This window comes from Magnolia sinica, chromosome 9, assembly GCF_029962835.1.
Source record: "Magnolia sinica isolate HGM2019 chromosome 9, MsV1, whole genome shotgun sequence".
NCBI lineage: Eukaryota > Viridiplantae > Streptophyta > Magnoliopsida > Magnoliales > Magnoliaceae > Magnolia > Magnolia sinica.
The window spans coordinates 12874338-12897180 of record NC_080581.1 but is presented as its reverse complement, the minus strand read 5'-3'; the positions used below and the strand labels follow the sequence as shown (position 1 = coordinate 12897180).

Sequence of the window (22843 nt, the reverse complement as noted above, 5' to 3'; positions counted from 1 at the left end):
TATTTACTAAAGTTTGGTCCTTATATATATGTGTGTGTGTGTAGGTTCATGTCCTAAAATAACCTGGCAGATGAACTGTGTAGATAAGACAAATAGATGCACAGTGGGCCCACGGAGCTTACTCAACACGCAATCCAGTTGGACGCGGTTTAGCTAGCGACCCTGCGGCTGGTGGTCGGTGTTATGTGGGCTCCACCATGATCTGTGTTTTATCCACACCGTCCATCCATTTTTACAGATCATTTTAATTATTTACTTCATAAATGAGGCGGATCAATATCTTAGGTGGACCACACCATGGGAAAACAGTAGTGATTGAACGTCTATCATTCAAAACCTCTTAGGGGCCACTATAATGTTTATTTGACATTTAACCTGTACATTATGTCATGCGTATATACCTGGATGAAGGCAGAAAAACAAATATCAGCTTGATCCAAAACTTTTGTAGCCCCGGTAAGTTTTTAATGGTGAGAGTTCAATCCACACTATGTGGCCTACTTGAGATTTTAATCTACCTCATTTTTGGTTTCATACGAGTTAAAATGGATGGACGGCATGGATTAGACACATACATCATGCTGGGTCCAAAGAGCACCTACTACTGGCCATTGGCTAGTGGCAGGGAGTAGCCAGTCCGTTTCCAATCCGCTTCCCAAGTTTTGATGCTAGAGTTACTTTCAATGGAAAATCCAATCACTATCAATTCTTAAATGGCTGTCGTTCGCATGTGAAAATGGCGTACCATTCAATAATTCTGGAATGAAGATTTTTTTCTAGCATGAGGTGTAGAATTTTTCTTTCTTTCTTTCCCTTTTTTTTTCCCCTCTTTCTTTGAGTTTTTTTCTTCCCTAATAAATGGTGTGGCTCCCTTCACTCCCTTAAACGTTCAGACCACAAGAAGTAGCCATGCAAGACGATACGGCTATGGTTCGTTTGAAGGGCTCGTGCACAATCAAACCGGCCAAGCCCACACCGAACCACCGAATATGGCTCTCGGACCTTGATCTGATATCGCCTACAACGCATGCTCCGACCGTCTACTTCTATCAGCCGACCGATGCTGCAATCGACTTCTTCTCCCCTGAGTTCATGATGGATTCACTGAGCAGAGCCTTAGTGAAGTACTACCCTCTTGCAGGCCGGTTGCACCCAGGCCCCAGTGACCGACTTGAGCTCGAGTGCAATGCAACGGGGGTTCTGTTTGTAGAAGCTGAGTCGGATGCTCAGATAGATGATTTTGGTGACTTCAAGCCAGGCCCAGGCCTCAGAGAACTTGTTCCCAACATCGACTACAACACCAACATTGGCGAATGGCCGTTGCTGTTGGTTCAACTCACCTTCTTCCGTTGTGGAGGCATCTGCATGGGGATGGGCATTAGCCACACGGTCGCCGATGGGATTGCCGCATTGCAATTCATCTCAGAATGGGCGAGGATTGCACGTGGCGACGCACATGTGGGCATTGATCCGTTCTTCGACCGGACAATCTTGCGGGCCCGGGACCCTCCTGCTCCCCCGGCTTTCAAACATGAGGAGTACGACCTCCCACCGCTCATGATGGGCCATGTAGACGATCATGAGGCACGGAGCAAGGAGACAACGGTCGAGATGCTGAGGCTGACACGTGAACAAGTGAATAAGATCAGGCAACAAGCGACCGGGTGCAGCCGGTACCAGTCGGTGGCGGGTCACGTGTGGAGAGCTGCGTGCAAGGCTCGTGGGCTCCACCATGATCAGCCAACGAAGATGTTCGTTCCCATTAATGGCCGCGGACGGTTGAATCCTCGGCTGCCTGATGGTTACTTTGGTAACGTTGTGTTCGTAACGACACCGGCCGGGCGGTGCAGCGATCTCGTGTTGAACCCACTGAGTCACTCGGCGAGTCGCGTGAAAGAAGCAGTGGAGATGATGAAGGACGATTACCTGAGGTCAGCGCTTGACTTTTTTGCCACTCATAGGGATCTGACTCTGTTTCGTCGTGGGTCCCACACGCTGGGCTGTCGCCAAGGGAGGTTCTACGGCTGCCCCAACATCAACATCACTAGCTGGATAGGGATGCCAATGTACGATGCTGATTTCGGGTGGGGCCCACCTATCCACATGGGCCCCGCGGCTTTGGGCTTCGAAGGGAAGGGTTTCCTGATGCCAACGCGAGAAGGGGACGGGAGCGTGGTACTCGCGATCCGCCTGCAGGTGGCTCATATGAAGACTTTCAAGGACTCCTTCTATGATGGTTTATAAGAGATTGCTGGGTGTGTTTGGTCTGTTGAATAAAATGGTATTGAATTGTATCAGAGGGGATTAACATTGTTATTGCACAATGATTGCATTTTTTGAAATACCATGATATTTTAGTCATCTAATTTTATATTTGGGAAAAAAAAATTTCATAAGAAAACATTGGATTAAGAAAAATCCTGTTTGGTGGATAATGAAATTGTATTCTACGGACCAAATTCACAACTGATGTCATTTAATTGTATACATATATAACCAGCCCCTATGTGCAGTGGATTTCAAAATCCACATAAATCCTATGGGTACTTAACCCTCAACCAAGTGTTGAAACTCCTGGGAGTCTACCACCACCGAGAGTAAGAGCAAGGACCCTAAGCAATATAAATATCATTTTACTACCTTCTCTCACAGCTGCTGCGTGCGAATAAATGGGCCGTAGGCTTGAGTAGGTCCCACCATAATATTTATGTAAAATCTACCTCAATCCTGACTGATTTCCATGGCATAGTCCACTTGAAGTTGATTCTGTCTTATTTTTGGAAGTTGATTGATTGGCTGGTGCATTGATGTCAGCAAATTCTATGGGTCTCATTAAGAGGTATCTGTTATATCCAAACTGTTCATCCATTTGGCGAGCTTGTGGTAAGGCTTGAGCCGAAAAATAAGACAGATATAAAGATCAAGTGGACCACACTGCAAAAAGTAGGGGAGGATTGAACATCTACCATTGAAACCCTTTTGGGGTCATGGAAACTTTGGATCAATATGATATTTGTATTTCCTCTTCATCCAGGTCTCTATGACCCTACGAAAAGATTGGATGGAAAATAAACGTCATGGCAGACCCTATGAATGTTTTAATGGTGAAAATCATTATCCCTGGTGTGGTTTAGTTGAGCTTTGCATATGATTCACTTTTTGGCTCATGTTCTGAAATGATCTTGTAAAATGAATGCTTTAAAATGAGCTCTAAAAAATGAATGAATAGTGTAGATATAATAAATACATCATTTTGGTGCCATATAACTTTGATCTCCTTTAACCGTTAGTACCAGTCGGAGCTCTTGGAGTGTTCGTGCTGTTTTCGGAGCGTCCGTGCTGTCTTCGCACAACACAACACGTACTCACATTAGCCATATCACTGGTGTGTAGGGGTGCACACGGGTCGGTTTGGTCCGGTTCTAAGGTGAAACCAGAATCGAACCATTCCTAACGGTTCTAGGATATTTGGAACGGAAACCGAACCGTTGACACCCTAGAACCGAACCGTTAAAATCGGTTCAGTTCCGGATCGGTTCCACAGTTCTGGACTTTTTATAATCCAGCCAAATTGCATGTTTAATTTTATTATCTAGCCCATGTCCATCTATGTTGTGGTTCATTTGATGAATGGTTTAGATATTGTATAAGGTGTGCAAAAATACATTTAGGAAAATAATTAAGTGGTGCATTATAAACCATAAATCATGAGTCAAATATGGAAACAATCAAAGGGCTCTTTAGTTCAGTTCCAGGTTCGGTTCCACGGTTTGGTTCTACGGATCGGATCCATAGTTTGGTCCTACGGATCGGTTCACGGTCCGGTTCGGTTCTACATACCCCAAACCGAGAACCGAACTGATGTAACCAGTTCTTTAATTTTTGGAACCGGAACCAGAACCGGTGCACTCTAGAACTAGACTAAACCGGACCGTTTGGTCGGTTCCGGTCCAGTTCTACGGTTCTACTAGTTCAAAGTGCACCCCTACTGGTGTGTGGTACACCCACCAATCAGCTTCTCTATTTTTTTTTAGCTCATGTCCTGAAATGATTTCACAAAATAGACAGGCAGTGTGGATATAACACATGCCTCACACATTCACAGAACTTGGTTGACATCAGCACACCACTTAGGTTGGTTTGGTGGTGTGTGGCACACCACACAACCCACTTCTCGATATTTCAAAATATATAAAGAAATGGTCCGGTGGTGTCAAAGTACTATAAGTTGGTTATAGTGCTCCTGGCTGTATAAGTTCACTCAAAGACTAATAGTCACACCGATTGGATAATCTAATCCATCCTTGATTTAGGCTTATTTTTCCTGTCCGGGACCACTGTAAGATATAGTGCTCCTAATAACATTAGGATATTTAGACAATCCAATCCATTGATCTAGACTTTTCATCAGATCTAGTACACGTTTTATGGGCCACCTAGAAAACATCACACTGATCCGACAAAGACTAGCCATCTGATCAATGGCCTTAAACATGGACAGTCAAGATTATTTATATAAAAAAGTTCCAATCAGTAATTTGATCCTTCAATTTATTAGCTAGGCATCAGTTTTGTGTAGGACCCACCGTGATGTATGGATTTTATCCACACCATCCATCTATTTTGTCATATCATTTTAGGTTCATAATCCAAAAATCAAGCACGTCCAAAGCTCAAGTGGACCACACCAAAGTAAGCAGTGGTGCTAATTATGGCCATGGTTGTAACCTTTCTAAGGTCCACTGTGATGTTTATTTTCCATCCAACCTATTTATAAGATCATATGGACATGTATGAAAGGAAAACATAAATATCAATTAAATCCTGGACTCCTATTGCCACAATAAGTTTTCAATAGTAGACGTTCCATCCCTACTATGTGGTCCACTTTAACCTTGGATCTGCCTAACTTTGGACTTATAACTCAAAATTGTATGAAAAAATGGATGGAAGGTGTGGATGAAACCCATATATCACGATGGCCCCTCATAGATCAGCTTGACTTCCGGGAACTGTGGGGTTAGTACCCAAGCTGGGTCCCACCAACCAAACAAGTGTGGTCGAGGATTCCAGTCCCTGACCAGTTGCTATCAAAGCGGCAGGTGATGGGAGGTCCACTTGAGATCTGGATCAACCTTATTTTTGGGCTCGTACATAAAATTGACGCCGATTTCTGCCAAAGCCTTTGGCAGGAACTGCCTGCGCTGGGAACTTAAGTGGGGCCCACTGTGATGTTCGCGAGAAATCTACTCTGTCCATCTGTTTTTTGAGATCATATTAATAATTGAGACAAAAATTGAACAGTATCCAAGACTCAAGCGGGCCACACTAAAGGAAAAGGTTGATAGAGAAATTTCTACCATTGAAACTTTCCTGGGTTTTACAGTGATGTTTGCATGCCATCCATACCGTCATTCTTTTTGGGATGAACTCAAAACACAAATATTATCCTGATTCAAATCTTCTATGGCCCCACGAATATTTCAACTGTGGATGTTTAATCCTCACGTTTTCAGCCCAGTTGAGTATTAGATCCGGATCATTTTTGGTCTTCTGTCCTAAAATATCTCAAAAAATGGATGTACGGAGTGGATTTCTCACGAACATCATAGTTGGCCCTACTTAAGTTCCCAGCGCAGGTAGCTCCTGCTAAAGGCTTTCGCAGGAAATCCGCGTCCCCATAAAATAATATGGAAGAATGCTTGGACAGCATCGATGAAACACATACATCAACTAGCCAATGGCCTGTGGGGCCATAGAGCGCCAACCATAGGCCATTGGCTAGTGGCAGGGTCAGTAGCCAATCCGTTTCTGTGATGGGAACCCGTGAACTACAAGTGATATCTTTGGTGGAATCCGGATCCACTGCTTGCCTCAGTCATGTGAGTGTGAGCCCATCGCGATGTATCTGTTAACCCAAGCTGTCCATCCCTTTCCTCATGTCTTTTTAAGATATGTGCACAAAAGTGAGGCAGATCCAACACTAAGTGGACCACACTAAATAATAAATTTGGGTTGCATTAAATGCACAAATAATTAATTAAATGCAAGAGTCTTATGTAGTGTAGGGATAGACAAGATGGATAAATAAATACATCATGGTGGTGGGCTGCTCACATAATCGTCAGTTCGCAGCTAGAGATAGGCAGGGTAGGACTAGAGGTCTACACGAACCGGGCTAGCCCGGTTAGCTCGCTCGACTCAGCCCGAAAAAGCTTGACTTGGCCCAACCCGGAACTGAGTTCGGTCTGAAATGGGCCATTTTTTTAGCCCGAATAGGTCCCCGTTCAGCCCGACTCGGTCTAAAACCCAACTCGACCTGGCCGGCCGTTTATATATATATATATATATATATATATATATATATATATATATATATATATATATATATATATATATATATATCCTTACCCTAACTATTTGAACTTGCTAAAATCCGTCATGCTGCCACGGGAGTGGGACGACTCCAGCTTCATGCTGTCGGGCAGGGGCACCTGGTACTTGAGGCACTCTTTCTCGTCCTGCCGGGCCGAGCCGGCCGAGCCTGGGGTGGACACGGTTCGGCCCGATGTACACCGCTAGGTAGGACTAGAGGTGGGCATCGAGTCGAGTCGGATGGAATTGAGTCCAACTTGACTCGATCTAAATTTTTAAATAATTGATCTGAACTCAATCCGATCCGAGACTGAGTTCAAGTCAGCTAACTCGATCCGATTTTATGCATTGCTAGCCTAACCCGAACTGAGTCTGACTAGGTTAGAGAAACCGAATCGGATCGGGTTGGGTACCTTTCGGATTGGAAGAGAGAAGTGGGTGATACCAAATCGGAAGCGGATTGGCTAGTGGTGTATTGACATTAGCAAGTTATTTGGGTCAAACTATGAGGTATATGTTATATCCAAACCGTCCATCCATTTGGAGAGCTTGTCTTAAGGCTTGAGCCGAAAAATAAGATAGATCTAAAGATCAGTTGGACCACACTGCAAAAAACAGTGAGGGATTGAACATTTACCATTGAAACCCTTTTTAAGATCACAGAAGTTTTGGATCAATATGAAATTTGTTTTTCCACTTCATCCATGTATTTTTAACAATATTAACAGATTAGATGGAAAATAAACGTTATGGCGGGGCCCATGTAACTTATATCTCATTTGAGCCGTTCGTATAACTTGGACCTTGAGGCACGTACGCGCTTGTCTTCGCACGGCACGTATCTACAACAACTACATAGCTTGCGTGGGATGCGGATTAGCTAATGACAGGTTGAGTAGCTAGATGAAGTGACGTGAACAAGTTCCGTGGGACCCGCCATGATGTATGTGTTGTATCCACACAGTCCATTCATTTGGAGATATCAATTTAGGGCAAGAGCCAAAGAATGAGCCAGATCCAAAGCTCAAATGCACCCCACCATAGAAAACAGTGGAGAGAGTGATGCCCACCATTAAAATTTTCTAAGCCCACAAAAGTTTTCAATCAAACTAAAATTTGTGTTTTCTCTTCTTTCATGTCTGTCTTAAATTATTATTATTATTATTATTATTTTATTATACACACCCCCACACACTCACACCAGTGGGATTTCACCACCTATGGATACTCAAACCCTTGACTGGGTGTTGAAACTCCTAAGAGTCTACCACCCGAGCAAGAGTAAGGATCAAATTTCTGCTTCAGGTCTGTCTTAACTTGTGAACACGTTTGATCTCGCATAAACATCATAGTGGACCTTAGGAAGGTTTTAACGGTAGGAGTCACTCTTCCCACTGTTTTCTATGGTGGGGTCCACTTAAAATCTAGATCTAACTCATTCTTTGTCTCATGGCCTAAAATGATTTCTACAAATTGATGGACGGTGTAGATACAACATATATATCATGGTGGGTCCCACAGAACCTGCTGATGTCACTTTAGTAGGGAGTCTCGCTAGCTACCCAACCCATCAGTTTCTAATCCACATCCGCTTGCGTATGATATAAGAAATTAAATTAAAGTTTATCCACAGGCCACACACGACTATATAGTTGGCGTGTGATATAACGTGAATGCGTGTGGTCCCACCATGAATGCATATGGTTGATCCACACCGTTCATTCGTTTTTCCAATCATTTTAGGGGTTGAACCCAAAATTTATGCATATCCAAAGCTCAAGTGGACCATACCATCAGAAAAAGTAAAAGTACTGATTTTCACCGTTGAAAACTTTAAAAGGCGCCACCGCCTCAGTGATGTTTATTTGTCATCCAACCTATTCATAAGATCAAAAAGACATGGATGATGGGAAAAAACAAATATCAGCTTGATCTAAAACTTCTTTAGCCCCCAATAATTTTTCAATGGTAGATGGTCAATTCACACTGTTTTCGGTGGTGTGCTCCACTTGAGAATTGGATACACTCCATTTTGGGACAAAGCCCTAAAATTATCTATTAAAAGAGATGGACGGAGTGGATAAATTCCATGAATGACATTTGTGCTCACAAAGTTTACTCAAATCCACTTCTACACCAGCCCATCCACTTCCAGGTTTTAAGGCCCGGTGGTGGTACACCTGCCCAACCCAGGCCTCATCAATGCGCCACCCACACTGCCCTCACATTACTTCTCTTGGAAAATGTTTTAACCTCAGCCTTTTATTTCTCAACAGTTAGATGCAAACATTTAATGGCTTTATTTTAACTTCATATTATATGACTGGATCGGATCGGATCCAATCGGATCGGTCCGGATTGACATTGATCCGAACTCGACCGGATGAACGGTCAGATCTGACTAATCCTACTCGAACCGCACCGATCCAAGTCTTCGGATCGGTTCAGATGAGGTCGGATCCACCGGATCGAGTTAGTTTCTGCCCAGCTTTAGGTAGGACAATCATTGTCCAAAAAATTCTGCTTTCCTCCATTGTGATTGGTCTGCATCTAACGCTGGGATGAATGTGATGAGATCGATCATCGTCTTCCTCAGGGATAATTACCCGAATCCACGAAGCTTCTTTGGATTCCTCACAGAGATTTCTCGAATCCACGAGGAAAAAAGAAGTAAAATAGAAATAAATTTTATAAAATTCGTAATTTGATTGATGAATGAAATAAACGAGTTCATAACCCTTTAAATAGGGATACTAAGCCATGGAGAAGTTTTAGAATCAAACTACAACTAAAATTCCTAGAATTCGCAACTTACTGTAAATAGTAAAATTACCATTGATAGAAGATCGTGATTTCCACTAGTGCGCGAGGTTTTCGGCCAAAAATAGTGTCCTATTTGGCTTCACCATGTTGTTTTGTGCCCAATGGATGAAGAGTTATAATTAAACTAAAACTTACTATTTACAGTAAAAATAGAATTAAAATAGGGAAACGACTGTAGATGGTATTTCACAAATTTGGCGTGGACAAGCCGGTGTAGCAGGTTGGGTGGCTAAAGTAGCTCGTCCTACCCAAAATCATATATGGTGCGTCCGATAGTTCATTCCAGATTGCGAGATACGCCCGATTTAAGGTCCGAATCACTTCTCCCATAAACCGGGCCTTTTTCTGATCCATCTTGGCCATTAAACTGTCCGCTACCCACTCCACATCAACATCATCACTAACATTGTCAGTAATGCTGCATTAAATGCAGCGTATAATAATGTAGACCAATTAGATTGCATCAAGAAGGAATTTGCTGCTTAAGCAGAGGACCTGGATTCATTGGTGGCATGAGGTGGCCAAGCTCTATGGGAGCCACGAGGTTATATGTGTTTCATCATTTCCTTCCATTTTTCTAGCTCATTCAAGGCATGAACAAAAAATTAAAATAGGTCATAAGTTCAGCTGCACCACATCGTAGGAAATAAGAGGAAGGATGTTGCCCACTGTTGGAAGCTTCTTGGATCTATAATGTTTATTTGCCATCCAACTTATTCATAAGGTCACACGGTTAAGATGAAGGGGAAACATAAATATCATCTTGATCCAAAACTACTACAATATATCCCTGGTAAGTTTCAACATTGGTCATTCAATCTCTATTATTTCTATCCATTTTTCACTTAGAACTTCTAATTTACTTCATTTTTGAGCTCATGAGCCAGTAAAACAGATAATGTCTTACAAATAAGGTCACCATGGATGGACCACTCTAAAAAATTCTCACAAATAAGGTCTTAGCCATTTAATCTTTATTCATTCCTCCATTAAATGTGGCTTGTTCATGTATATATCTTTTCATTCATTTATCTAAGGGATGGTTTTTTGCTAACAGCCTATTTATAATAGGGCCGTATCTGAACAATGATTTAGATAGATCAACCTTGGTCCCAAATCTACAAACTTAATTTCCCCCACAAGTTCCTGTGTGAAATGAGCGGGAAGTACAACACTAGAGAGAATTTTGTGAAAAATACCAACATTTTTGGGAAATAGTCCACGTAGTCCACTATAACTGGTCATGGGATCAATGGCTAGAGGACCAACCATGTCCTTAAATCTACAAATTGAATTCTACTGTGTGAAATGAATTGGAAATTCGGCATTGGGAAGAGTTTGGAAAGAAAGACAGATGATTTTTATTTTATTTTTTCAAATGGTCCATATATGATGGGGACATCAGATAAATGGATTAGAAAGACCAGCCTTGGCCCCAAATCTACAAAACTGAATTTTTCCAACAAGCTCCTTATGCAAAATGAATTGGAGTTCGGCATATGAAATAATTTCTAAGCCTGTTTGAATTTTCAAATTGCCTGTAAATATGTTGTAAATGGGTAACAATTATTTTCTTCTGTAATTGTTGATGCAAAAGATCTAGTCGCTCTCCTCCTTGGCTCATGAACTTGCGCAGGTGAATAATGGGGAAGACCTGGGTTCGACCCTGGCTCCTGTATTTGGGACCTCTTGGTGATGGAATCAGGGATGAGGGTTTGGTTAGGTTTGCGAGAGGTTGGACCTGAAGATTGTCCGTGCCTCTTTCCTTGGGGAGCCTTCTCTTTTATAGGTGGGGAGAGGCGGTGTTGAAGGAGTCAGTTCCCTGCTTTGGCAGGAGATTTGCGCGGGCGGAATCTCCTAGATCAACTGCAAAGAGATCCGTGCTGGAGATGGGTTCCACAATCTTCGGCGCTATGAGGAGACCCGTGTTGGAACTAGATTGTGGGATCTTCGACGGGAATCATGGTTCAGCCAAGCGTCACTCTGGTCGAGCTCGGCTAAAGCGGTTGGTCGGGGCTTCGCTTGGTGAGCGGGGCCTCTGCTACGTTGAGGTAGTGTGGTTCACTTCCAGAGGTCGGGCTCGGTCACCTTCTGAGATTGGGCTCGGTCACTTGACAAGTTCGGACTTGGCCCTATTTACCTGGGCGAGCTCAACCTTGGTTGTGCAGAGGGTCACTCCCGCTAGTCATGAAGGCAAGGGCTAGACCACTAGGTTGGACCTTATTTTTGAGGGAACACTTAACCTGGTCTGTCCATGGTGGGTCGGCACATTTCCCCCACAATGGTAATTACATTGGGTAATAATTATTTTCTTCTCTAATTACTGCTATGCTACCATGCTTATTTGACACTAATTATTATATCATAAAATGAAGATGCTGCGGAAATATATGTGGGGCTTACCATAATGTATGTGGCTTATCCACACCATCCATTCGTTATGCCAGCTGAATTTATGACACGAGCAAAAAATAAAAAATAAAATAAAATTGAAGAAGATCCAAATCTCAAGTGAACCACACCACAAGGAAAATAAAATCGAACATCTACCATTAAAAACTTCTTGAGGCCACTATTTCCCTTGGTGTGGACCACTTGAGTGTTGGATCTATCTCATTTTCCAGCTCATGCCTCAAAATATTCTGCTAAAACCGATGGACAGAGCGGATATATCATATATATCATGGTGCGGCCCAAAATTTTAAACAAGTCCTTTTGGTTCGGTTTTTGAAGCATAAATAAACAAGATGAAAAACTAATAATGGCTTATTTACATGGTATTTACCAAGGATTTACATACTTAATTTCAAAAAAAAAAAAAAAGATCAATGATTTTTTAGAAATGGTACATTTATATTAGGGCACCCTTACGTGGACTTAGATATACCAACCATGGCCCCAAATCTACAAAATAACTTAAGCATCTTTGGTTAAAGTGGATGGGAATCTAGCATTGATGGAATGACTTTGAAATGTATGATGGCCCAATAATCAGATGGCTCTTGCCTGTCTTAATTACATAAGCACGGGGTGGATTGCGTCCCATCCCCACTCCCACTCGCCTCTAGCCTCGAATGAGCAGCTCTATGGGCGGGGGCCTCTCTCGTGTATTTGTACATCCAAGGTGTCAATTCCTTTTCTTAGATCATTTTAAGGCATGAATACAAAAATAGGCAGATCACGCTCAAGTGGACCACGCCAAATAATAAGCTTGGTTGCATTAAATGCACAAAGCATTAAATGTCAACTGCATTAAATGCTGGAGTCATATGTGGTGTAGTCCATTTGAGCGTCAGATCTGCTTCATTTTTATGTTCATCCCTCAAAATGGTAAGAGAAAAAGGATAGACAGCTTGGATGTACATATAGACTGAACTGCCCATTCTGAGCTAAAGATGGGCAGGGTAGGACACGTCCATAAGCACGCGGCTGCCTCACTTTTGTTTTCCATGTGATGGTACTGGCTGTAATGTGGAAGCATCTTGAGATGAGATGTGGCAGGATTTGATTGACGGCATTTGCCCAAAATAGTTAGGTAATGATGGGTCAAGTCACGTAAATACTCTCGTTAATAAATATAAAGTTTGGCCTGAAAAATCGTAATTTTGAATAGCCGGGCGGTCAAAGACTAAGCCGAAACAATTCAAAATCCAGAAATCCAAACCTTCCCTTAAGCCTGATCTGTTGACAGGCCTATATGTCCCATCTACTCACTCACCGATGGAGCCTCGCCCAAGAAAAGACAATGTGGCCCTTATCATGTGACCACCTAGATGTATCTATTTTGTATCCAAGTGGTTCATTAATTTTTAAAAATTATTATAAGTCAAGAGCTCAAAAATAAAAAAGATACAAATCTTAAGTTGACTATACTCTAAAAAATAATGCTAATTGAATACTCTATCAATAAAAATTTCTTAGGGTGCACCGTAACGTTTCAACAGTATTTATTTGCCATCCAATTCATTGATAAGAATGCATAAGCTTGAATAGAGATTAAGTATTAGCTTGATCCAAAACTTTTATGCCTTATTAAGGGTCAATCACTACGGTTTCATATGATATAGTTCACCTGATAATTGGATCTGTTTTATTTTTTGGATCATGCACTAAATGATCTTAAATAAATAAATAAAATAAAATAAATAAAAAATGGAGGGCGTGGATACATGATAGACACGTCAAGGTAGACCTGCAGTAAGGGCCAGACTGTCATGGGTGAGTTAGGGGTCTTACCTAATCAGCATTCCTACCTGAGAGGCCGATGATGCAGGACAACCTTCGTAACATCCCTCCCTATTCGTCAGAACCCGGATTGCATGCTAATGTGGCCAGTGGTGTCAATGGGCTAGGCTCGGTCCTTCAAACTTTGGACCGAGACCAACCCAGGCCCAGCCCGTTGACAGGTGCCCTACCAGTGGATGATACTATCGCCAATAAGTGGCTAACGTGATGTGTAGGTTTTATCCACACCGTCAATCCACTTTGCCAGATCATTTTATGCTGTTAGCCTAGAAAAGAGACAGATAAAAGGTTCAAGTGGACCACATTACAAGAAGCAGCTGTGTTAAAGATGCCCACCGTTGAAACCTTCCTAAAGCTCGCTGTGATGTTTATTTACCATCCAACCATCCATAAGGTCATATAGATGAAGGAAAACACAATCCAAAACTTCTGTAGCCCTAAGAAGTTTTCAAGGGTAGGAATTTAATCCCCATTGTGTAGTCTATTTGAAACTTTGATATGCGTCTTTTTGGTCCCATGATCTACGATTGTATGTAAAAATGGATGGACGGTGTGGATAAAACCCATCATAGCCCCAGCCTGTCCCAAGCTCAGGACAGGCGAGGTTGCGCACGAGCCTTGATGAGTCTATCATGTATCCACGCCGTCCATCCACCTTGTCCACGGCATGGATACATGATAGACAAGTCAAGGTGGGCTACAATGGTGGCACATTGATGGTCTAGGTTAATTTTTTAAAAAACATCACAATACAGCCCACCGAGCCACCGACTATTTGCTCATACAAGTGGCTTTAATAGACACCACTCAGGTAGCATACACCACTAACTGAAGTACTGTATGCTATTAGAAATGCTCTATTGGCTCCACGATGATATATGTGTTTTATCCACGCTATCCATCCATTTTTACACATCAATGTAGTGCATGAGCACAAAATTGAGGCAAATCCAAATCTCAAGTGAACCGCACCAGGAAACATGGGTGATCGGAAGCCCACCATTAAAAACTTGGGGCCAACAGAAGTTTTAGATCAAGCTGATATTTATATTTTCTCTTCATCCATGTCTCTGTGGCTCTATCAACTGGTTGGATGGCAAATAAATATTATAGTGGCCTCTATAAAATTTATAATGGTGTGTGTTCAATCACCACATTTTCTGTGGTATGGTTCACCTAAGATTTGAATCTGCCTATTTTTGGGCTCATGCCCTAATCCAAGCTGGCAAAATGGATAAACAGTATCCACACAACCATCATGGTAAAGTCCACCCAGCTTATTATTATTACTATTTTTAGTAGCACTCAGTACCAACATTGGTGCTTGTGTCCTACAAAGAGTAAAAATAAAAAATAATAATGGAAGAACCCCACTTTGTTGCAACTCTGGATACCCTAATGTGAGTGGGACCCATTCAATTGTACACATTTAATATCTATGCCATCATCTATCCATTTTAACAGCTCATTTTAGTGAATAGTTCAAAAAATAAAGCATATCCAAATTTCCGGTTGACCACACCACAACAAACGGTAGTCACTGATCATTAAAAACTTTGTGGGCCACAAAGGTATTGGATCAAGCTGATATTTGTCTTTTTCCTTCGTCCCTTCTGTGTGACCTTATCAACGTCAGGTTGGATGGCAAATAAATGTTACAGTGGACATTATGAAAATTTCAATGGTTGGCATTCAATGACTACAATTTCCTGTGGTGTGTTCCACCTTAGAGTTGTATCTGCTTCATTTTTTGGACAATGCTCTAAAATAATATGAGAAAATGGATGTATTGGGTAGATATACAATGCATAGATCAAGGTGAGCCGACAGTGAGGATCCCATGGACATCACTGGATCCTGGGTTGCAGCTAAGATGGGGTGTTGAAAAAGACAGTGGAATGTAATATTCCTTGTTAATCAGGCAGATTTTGTAAATAATTTTTTATCTTATAAAATTGTTATGAGATGATGTGGCCCAATTAAATTCTAGAAACAAGAAATGACTGTGCACTGGAAACAGACGACCTGTGTACCTATTATGTATGGGAGCTTATAAGGGCGTATCTATTGAGTGCAGGAGCTTAGCTATAAAAGGATATTGGGATTTTTCCATCTGGCTGCCTGTCTTTTCAGCTATGGACCAGAAATCTTGATATCTATTTCTAATGTATTAATTAAAACTTGCTTATCAATTTCAAATACGTCCTACAACCACCAACACTGACGGCCACTAAACGGATAGAGCCATTAAGTGGAGAAAAGATAGTTTTACCGATCCGAACAAACCTCGAATCACCCTAAGCTATGCCCTTGAAACTCTATAATGAATTTGAAAGCTATGAGATACCCCAAATCCCGATCTCACACACACACACACACACACACACACAAGAATCACAATCGAAACTAGAATCAAATTCTGCACTTACGCAATTCAGCGTACGTGCTTGATGACACCTTCCATGAGACTTCTATGGTATCGACGAACTGTCGATGGCATCAAATGAGAATACCAAAACATTCTAGCAACTAAACATGGATTTTTCATATTTTTTCGATGGCATCGAGCATCATTCGATGTCACTAAAGTCTGCTCAATGGTATCGACAGACCTTTCTTTTTTACATATTTGAAACATAAACAACATAGGAAAGTTTAATTTCAATGGTTGGAGTTTCTTTCCCCAGTATTCCCTCTTGTGGCTCAATTGTGTCTTGAATTAGGCTCATTTCTAGTCTCTTAATTAAAATGAGCTCTCAGGGTGAATTTCTCGCAAACATCATGGCTGGCCGAACCTAGCTTCCTATGATGTTTGTCTCATCCTCATCATTCATATCCATTTCAATTTAAGAATTGGGTTCAAAATTGAAGGATATCCAAAGCAAAAATAGACCACACACGAAATAATGTAAATTAAATACCTATCATTGAAAACTTCTCATAGGGCCATAGGCTGAAATTTGCGTTTCCCTTCATTTATATCTATATGAACTTATTAATAAGTTGGATGACAAACAAATATCTATTTGTGGGCCTTGGGAAGGTTTCAATGGTGGATGCATTATCCCCACTAATTCCTGGGGTTCCACTTGAGCTATGGATATGCGGAGGTTCATGCCCTAAAATAATCTTAAAAAATGGATGAACTGCATGGATAAGACACACATCCACAGTAGGCCCACAGGGTTTACTGTGTACGATAATGAGTTAGTACGCAATCCACTTCCTAAGTTTTGATGCTAGAGTTACTTTCAATGGTATCCAATCACTATCATTTTTTAAATGGCAGGATTTTTTTCCAATTCTAAGGTGTAGATTTATTATTATTATTATTATTATTATTATTATTATTTTTAAGTTTTTGTCTTTTCTTCTCAATCAATGGTGTGGCCCACTCCTCCTTTATACCAGAGGAAATAAAGAGTTATTACCCTTTTTTTTTTAAAAAAAAGAATGTTTTCATATGACTGCCCACTTTTTGGCTATGAGCCAAAAACATCCTGATTTTAAACTATTTCTCCAAACACATGCTTATAATTTAAACAGTTAGTCATTAAACTATCTACCATTAATTATAGGTAGGAATTGATTTTTGTATTTTCAAATGTACAAGACTACCCTTGTTTTGCGGCAACGGGTAATCTAAAGTTGGATTACTATCGAACCAACCCTCAACCTGACTGTGCATGGGGTCCACCTTGATGTTTGTAAGAAATCCACACTGTCCATCTGTTTTCACTGCTCATTTGAGGGCATGGACACAAAAATGACCACAGTTCAAAGTGGGCCCCATCATTGGCCAAAGATATTTCAACGTGGACAATCTTTCCTACTGATTTCTTTGTATAGCCCATTGTTTTATGTTGAATATGGATTTGTGTCATTTTCTTGCCATACCCTAGATGAGCTAAGTTAATTGATAGACAAGGTGGATTTGTTAAAAAATATCTATGATGCTGTGAATATTTCAATGGTAAGCTTTAAATCCCCAATCTTTATGTTGGTGTAGCCACTCGAGCTCTCTATTAGACTTATTTTCGGGCCCATGTCTTAAAATGAAATGAAAAATCTAATCGAAGGAGTTGATTTGTCAAAAAAAAAAAAAAATTGTAATCCCACGGATATTTCAATAGTAAGCTTTCATTCCCCAATATTTATGTCCGTGTAGCCCACGCAAGCTTGAGCTCTGTAATAACCTCATTTTCTGACCCATGCCCTAAAATGAGACGACAAATTTGATGGAAGGGGTGGATTTGTAACAAGCATCATGATGGCTCCACTTACTTTCAAATCACCCTTGACATGTAGGTTTAAATGTTTATCCTGATTGGTGTGTAACTATCACTTCGACCGGATGTGGGTTCTACATTAATGTTTCTGAGAAATTTATTATGTCCATCTATTTTGGCAGCTCATTTTAAGACATGAGCAATTAATTGAGGCGGATTTAAGGTTCGAAGTGCCCCATAATGGTCTCAAGATACTTCAAGAGTGAGCATCCTTTTACATTGTTTCCTATTGTATGGTCAAATTGAGCTTCCAATCTACATCTTCTTTAGTTACATAGCTTAAAATGAACTTGCAAAACAGGTAAACGAATAGGATTTGTCACAAACATTATGATAGGCTTGACCTACGTGAGGTTTGCACAAAAATCAAAGTACCTAAACCTGTACATAAACCTGTACAGGTAGATTGTTTGGGACGCCGATTAGCTATTAAACCCGATAATAGCTTGACTCACTGCTGAAGTGACGTCACCAAGTTCTGTGGACCACCATGATGTATGTGTTGTATCCACACCATCCATCTATTTGTATAGAGAATTTTAGGACATGACCAAAGAATGAGGTAGATCAAAAGCTCACGTAGACCCTACCATAAAAACCTTGAGGTAGTCGATCTGATCGTGCGGATAAAACATACATATCATGGTGGCACTTACATAGTACGGCCTAGTACCAACTTTGCTATTAGCAGTGTCAGTTGGCAATCCACATCCCAGAACACACATAATTAACACAGTTCACTTTGATTAGGACATTTAAATGGGTTGATGGTTGCTCTACTGTAGGTGGGGCCCATCATGATGTTTGTGACAAATCTACCCTGTCCATTTGGATTTTCCATCTCATATTAGGGCATGGGCCAAAAACTGATGCAGATCCAAAGCTCAAAGTGGAGTGCACGATGGCTTTAAGATATTCAATAAAAGGTTTTTTTTTTTTTCAATATTTCTTATTGTGTGGTCCAATTGACCTTTTGATCTACCTCATTTTTGGGCCTTTACTTAAAATGAGATGACAAAATATATGGATGGTATGGATTTCTTATAAATCTATGTGGCCCCATGAATGTTTCAATGGTAGGCATTTGATCCCACTATTTTCCATCATGTGGCCCACTTTATCTCCTTAATATCCTTATTTTTTTGGATGGTGCCCTAAAACGAGCTAGCAAAATGGACGGACAGTGGGACAAAACACAGGCATCATGATGGACCAACTGAGCAAAATGGGATGACAGTACCGTCATTTGGCAAAGGTAAAAGTTGGAGAAGGGAACAAACATTAATAGATCTGGACAATTATAGGTAAAACAGGCTTTTTTATTGGCTAATTCTGTTAACCGTCCGTTAGCATAGGTGGCTCTGGCACGTATATGAATTCGGTAAGCAGGAGTTGAAAATTAATTTAAAAGCTAGTTTTTTGGTCCACACAGGAAAGGGTAGGTGTGTGGGGTCCAAAAGAAAATAAAAGCTAGAGGTTTTTGGTCCACACAGGAAAGGGTAGGTGTTTGTGGGCCAAAAGAAAATAAAAGCTAGAGGTTTTTGGTCCACACAGGAAAGGGTAGGTGTTTGTGGGCCTAAAGAAAATAAAAGCTAGAGGTTTTTGGTCCAAAAGAATAAAAGAAAAATAAAGGAAAAGAGAGAGACTGGGCACCATGTCAATCATGTCCCACGTCGGTCTCAAATTTAAAATGCAAAATCTAACAAAAAAAAGAAAAAAAATCTCAGGACAAGACTGACAATGATCAATGCATCCCAATCGATTGCCCTTTCGCTCATTTTACAGATATCAATAAATTATTGCACCGTTGTGATTCACCGCGAAGGACCAAAGCTTGACCTCCCGATATAATTGAAGTGAGGCTGGGTAGGCAGGCTCCCTTGAACGTTCAGACCACAAGACGATACGGCTTGGTGTTATGTGGGCTCCACCATGATGTGTTTTACCCACACCATCCATTCATTTTTACAAATCATTTTAATTATTTATTTCATAAATGAGCCAGATCAATATCTTAGGTGGACCACACCATCGGAAAACAATAGTGATTGAACAAGGCAAAAATAAATAAATATCAGCTTGATCCAAAACTTTTGTAACCCCGTGAAGTTTTAATGATGAGAGTTCAATCAACGCTGTGTGCTTACTCTGAGATTTTGATCTACCTCATTTTTAGTTTCATACAAGGAAAAATGTATGGACGACATGGATGAGACACATACATCATGTTGGGTCCACATCGCACTTAATACTAGCCATTGGCCAGTCGAAGGGCTACCCAATCCGCTTCCCAATTTCTTACGACGGAGTTACTGAATTCTCGCCATTGGCTAGTCGCGGGGACTAGCCAATCAGTCCGCTTCCCAAGTTTTGATGCTAGAGTTACTTTCAGTCGAATACTATCTAATCACTATCAATTATTAAATGGCTGTCGTCTGCATCTGAGAACTAAATCCTGGAATGTAGATATTTTAGCAGTATGAGCTGTAGAATTAAATTATTATTTTTTTTCCTCTTTCTTTTGAGTATTTTTCCTCCTAATAAATGGTGTGGCTCCCTTCACTCCCTTAAACGTTCAGGCCACAAGAAGTAGCCATCCAAGACGATACGGCTATGGTTCGTTTGAAGGGCTCGTGCACGATCAAACCGGCCAAACCGACACCGAACCACCGGCTCTGGCTCCCGGACCTTGATCTGATAATGACCACAACGCATGCTCCGCTCGTCTACTTCTATGAGCGCACCGATGCTGCAATCGACTTCTTCTCCCCTGAGTTCATGAAGGATTCACTGAGCAGAGCCTTAGTGAAGTACTACCCTCTTGCAGGCCGATTGCACCCAGGCCCCAGTGACCGACTTGAGCTCGAGTGCAATGCAACGGGGGTTCTGTTTGTAGAAGCTGAGTCGGATGCTCAGATAGATGATTTTGGTGACTTCAAGCCAGGCCCAGGCCTCAGAGAACTTGTTCCCAACATCGACTACAACACCTACATGGGCGAGTGGCCGTTGCTGTTGGTGCAACTCACCTTATTCCGTTGTGGAGGCGTCTGCATGGGGATAGGCATTAACCACACGATCGTCGATGGATCTGCCGTATTCCAATTCATCTCAGAATGGGCGAGGATTGCACGTGGAGACGCACATGTGGGCATCGATCCGTTCTTCGACCGGACAATCTTGCGGGCCCGGGACCCACCTGTTCCCCCGGCTTTCAAACATGAGGAGTACGACCGCCCACCGCTCATGCTGGGCCATGTAGACGATCATGAGGTACGGAGCAAGGAGACAACAGTCGAGATGCTGAGGCTGACCCGTGAACAAGTGAATAAGATCAGGCAACAAGCGACCGGGTGCAGCCTGTTCCAGTCGGTGGCGGGTCACGTGTGGAGAGCTGCGTGCAAGGCTCGTGGGCTCCACCATGATCAGCCAACGAAGATGTTCGTTCCCGTTAATGGCCGTGGACGGTTGCATCCTCGGCTTCCTGATGGTTACTTTGGTAACGTTCTGTTCATAACGACACCGGCCGGTCGGTGCGGCGATCTCGTGTTGAACCCACTGAGTCACTCGGCGAGTCGCGTGAAAGAAGCAGTGGAGATGATGACGGACGATTACCTGAGGTCAGCGCTTGACTTTTTTGCCTGTCATAAGGATCTGACTCCGTTTCGCCGTGGGTCCTACACGCTGGGCTGGACCCAAGGGACGTTCTACGGTTGCCCCAACATCAACGTCACCAGCTGGTTAGGGATGCCGATCTACGATGCTGATTTCGGGTGGGGCCCACCTATCCACATGGGCCCTGCAGCTTTGGGCTTCGAAGGGAAGGCTTACCTGATACCAACGCGAGAAGGGGATGGGAGCATGCTACTCCCGATCCGCCTGCAGGTGGCCCACATGAAGGCTTTCAAGGACTCCATTTACCATGGTTTACAGAGGATTAATGCTAGTTTATAGAGGATTGCTAGTGCCGTTCCGATCATGGGTCATTTTGGTTTAGGCAGCTTATTTTGGTTTATGCTTATTCACTAGATAAAAGAATATTTGGAAAACAACATGCTTATCATCCTAAGAGCATAAGAGTAATAAAGTTTGTTTAATTTCTCACATTATATAACTAAATATTTAATTAAAAAAAATTACAAAAAATACTACATAATTAATACAAAATTTAATTTCATACCATTTTTGGGTTGGCATCATTGCACAGTCAAATTCGGAAGCCTTTTTAGGCGTAGGCAAGGCCCAACTCGTTGGGCCCACATTGATGTATGTGTATAATCCATATTGCCCATCCACTTTGTCGTGTCATTTTAGGGCTAGGGCCCAAATATCAGCTTAATCTAGAGTACTATGGGCCACATAATAGAAAATAATGGTGACAATAGCACCCACTATTGAAACTGTCTCGGCTCCCTGTGATGTTGAAACTTGGAGGCTATTACTTGATGTAGTGGTTGAGAGACCAGAGTTGATGGGGAGTTGGTGAAGTTGAGGTTGCTAGTTGGTTGGTTTGCAATAGGGGCTGATGGTGAATAGGACTGCATGTGGCTTTGGTGTGGGTTGGGCACAAATGAGCTTGGTGTGATGTGGGTGGAGGGGAAGGGGGCCATTTGTTCAAAGGTGGGGGATTCAAAAATAGTTCAGGATGTTTGAGAGTTGCTCAGATTGGGTTGGGTAGGTGGGAGGACCATAAGGGAGTGGCTACTTGGGTTGGAGTGGTTGGGAGAGGTGTTGGGATGCTGAATGGAGAGTGCTGGGGAAGTTTGGCAGGTAGGGGTGTTGTGTGGGATGGGAGAGTGGAGCTGCCTAACTTGAGCGGGAGGGGCAATTCATCGAGCACCCGATGAGCGTTGCATTCTCTACTCGGATGAGTTGGTGAGAGGCACCTCTCCCTCAGCAGGTGGGTTCGGGGTGGAACGGGAGGACATCAGGTGCTGAGGATTCTCATTCTCCATTGTGGTATGATGTGGGGAGGAAGAGACAAGCTTGAGATTTGGGTCTTCAACATGGTTTGAATAGGATGTCTACTGATTTGTGGTTGTGGGTGAGGTGAGGAGAGCATCTTCGATCTAGGTAGGGCATCTCGATGGTGGTGATAATTGGGAATGAAAGCC

General features: G+C 42.1%; 2 protein-coding genes across 2 annotated transcripts; both read left to right on the top strand.

The window, feature by feature from the left end:
• Window positions 1-806: 806 nt before the first annotated feature.
• Window positions 807-21911, top strand: LOC131256926 (shikimate O-hydroxycinnamoyltransferase-like). Its single transcript, XM_058258033.1, has 2 exons — window positions 807-2255; window positions 21695-21911. The coding sequence occupies exon 1, from the start codon at window positions 910-912 to the stop codon at window positions 2242-2244; it is 1335 nt and encodes a 444-aa protein (XP_058114016.1). The 5' UTR covers window positions 807-909; the 3' UTR covers window positions 2245-2255; window positions 21695-21911.
• LOC131256925 (shikimate O-hydroxycinnamoyltransferase-like) lies at window positions 20275-21911 on the top strand. Its single transcript, XM_058258032.1, has one exon. It carries the CDS (start codon window positions 20346-20348, stop codon window positions 21681-21683), a length of 1338 nt encoding a protein of 445 aa, XP_058114015.1. The 5' UTR covers window positions 20275-20345; the 3' UTR covers window positions 21684-21911.
• Window positions 21912-22843: the final 932 nt, after the last annotated feature.

Bases quoted from the DNA above. Each gene is read 5' to 3' on its own strand.
- LOC131256926 (XM_058258033.1), top strand. From the start codon at position 910: ATGCAAGACGATACGGCTATGGTTCGTTTGAAGGGCTCGTGCACAATC.
- LOC131256925 (XM_058258032.1), top strand. From the start codon at position 20,346: ATGGTTCGTTTGAAGGGCTCGTGCACGATCAAACCGGCCAAACCGACA.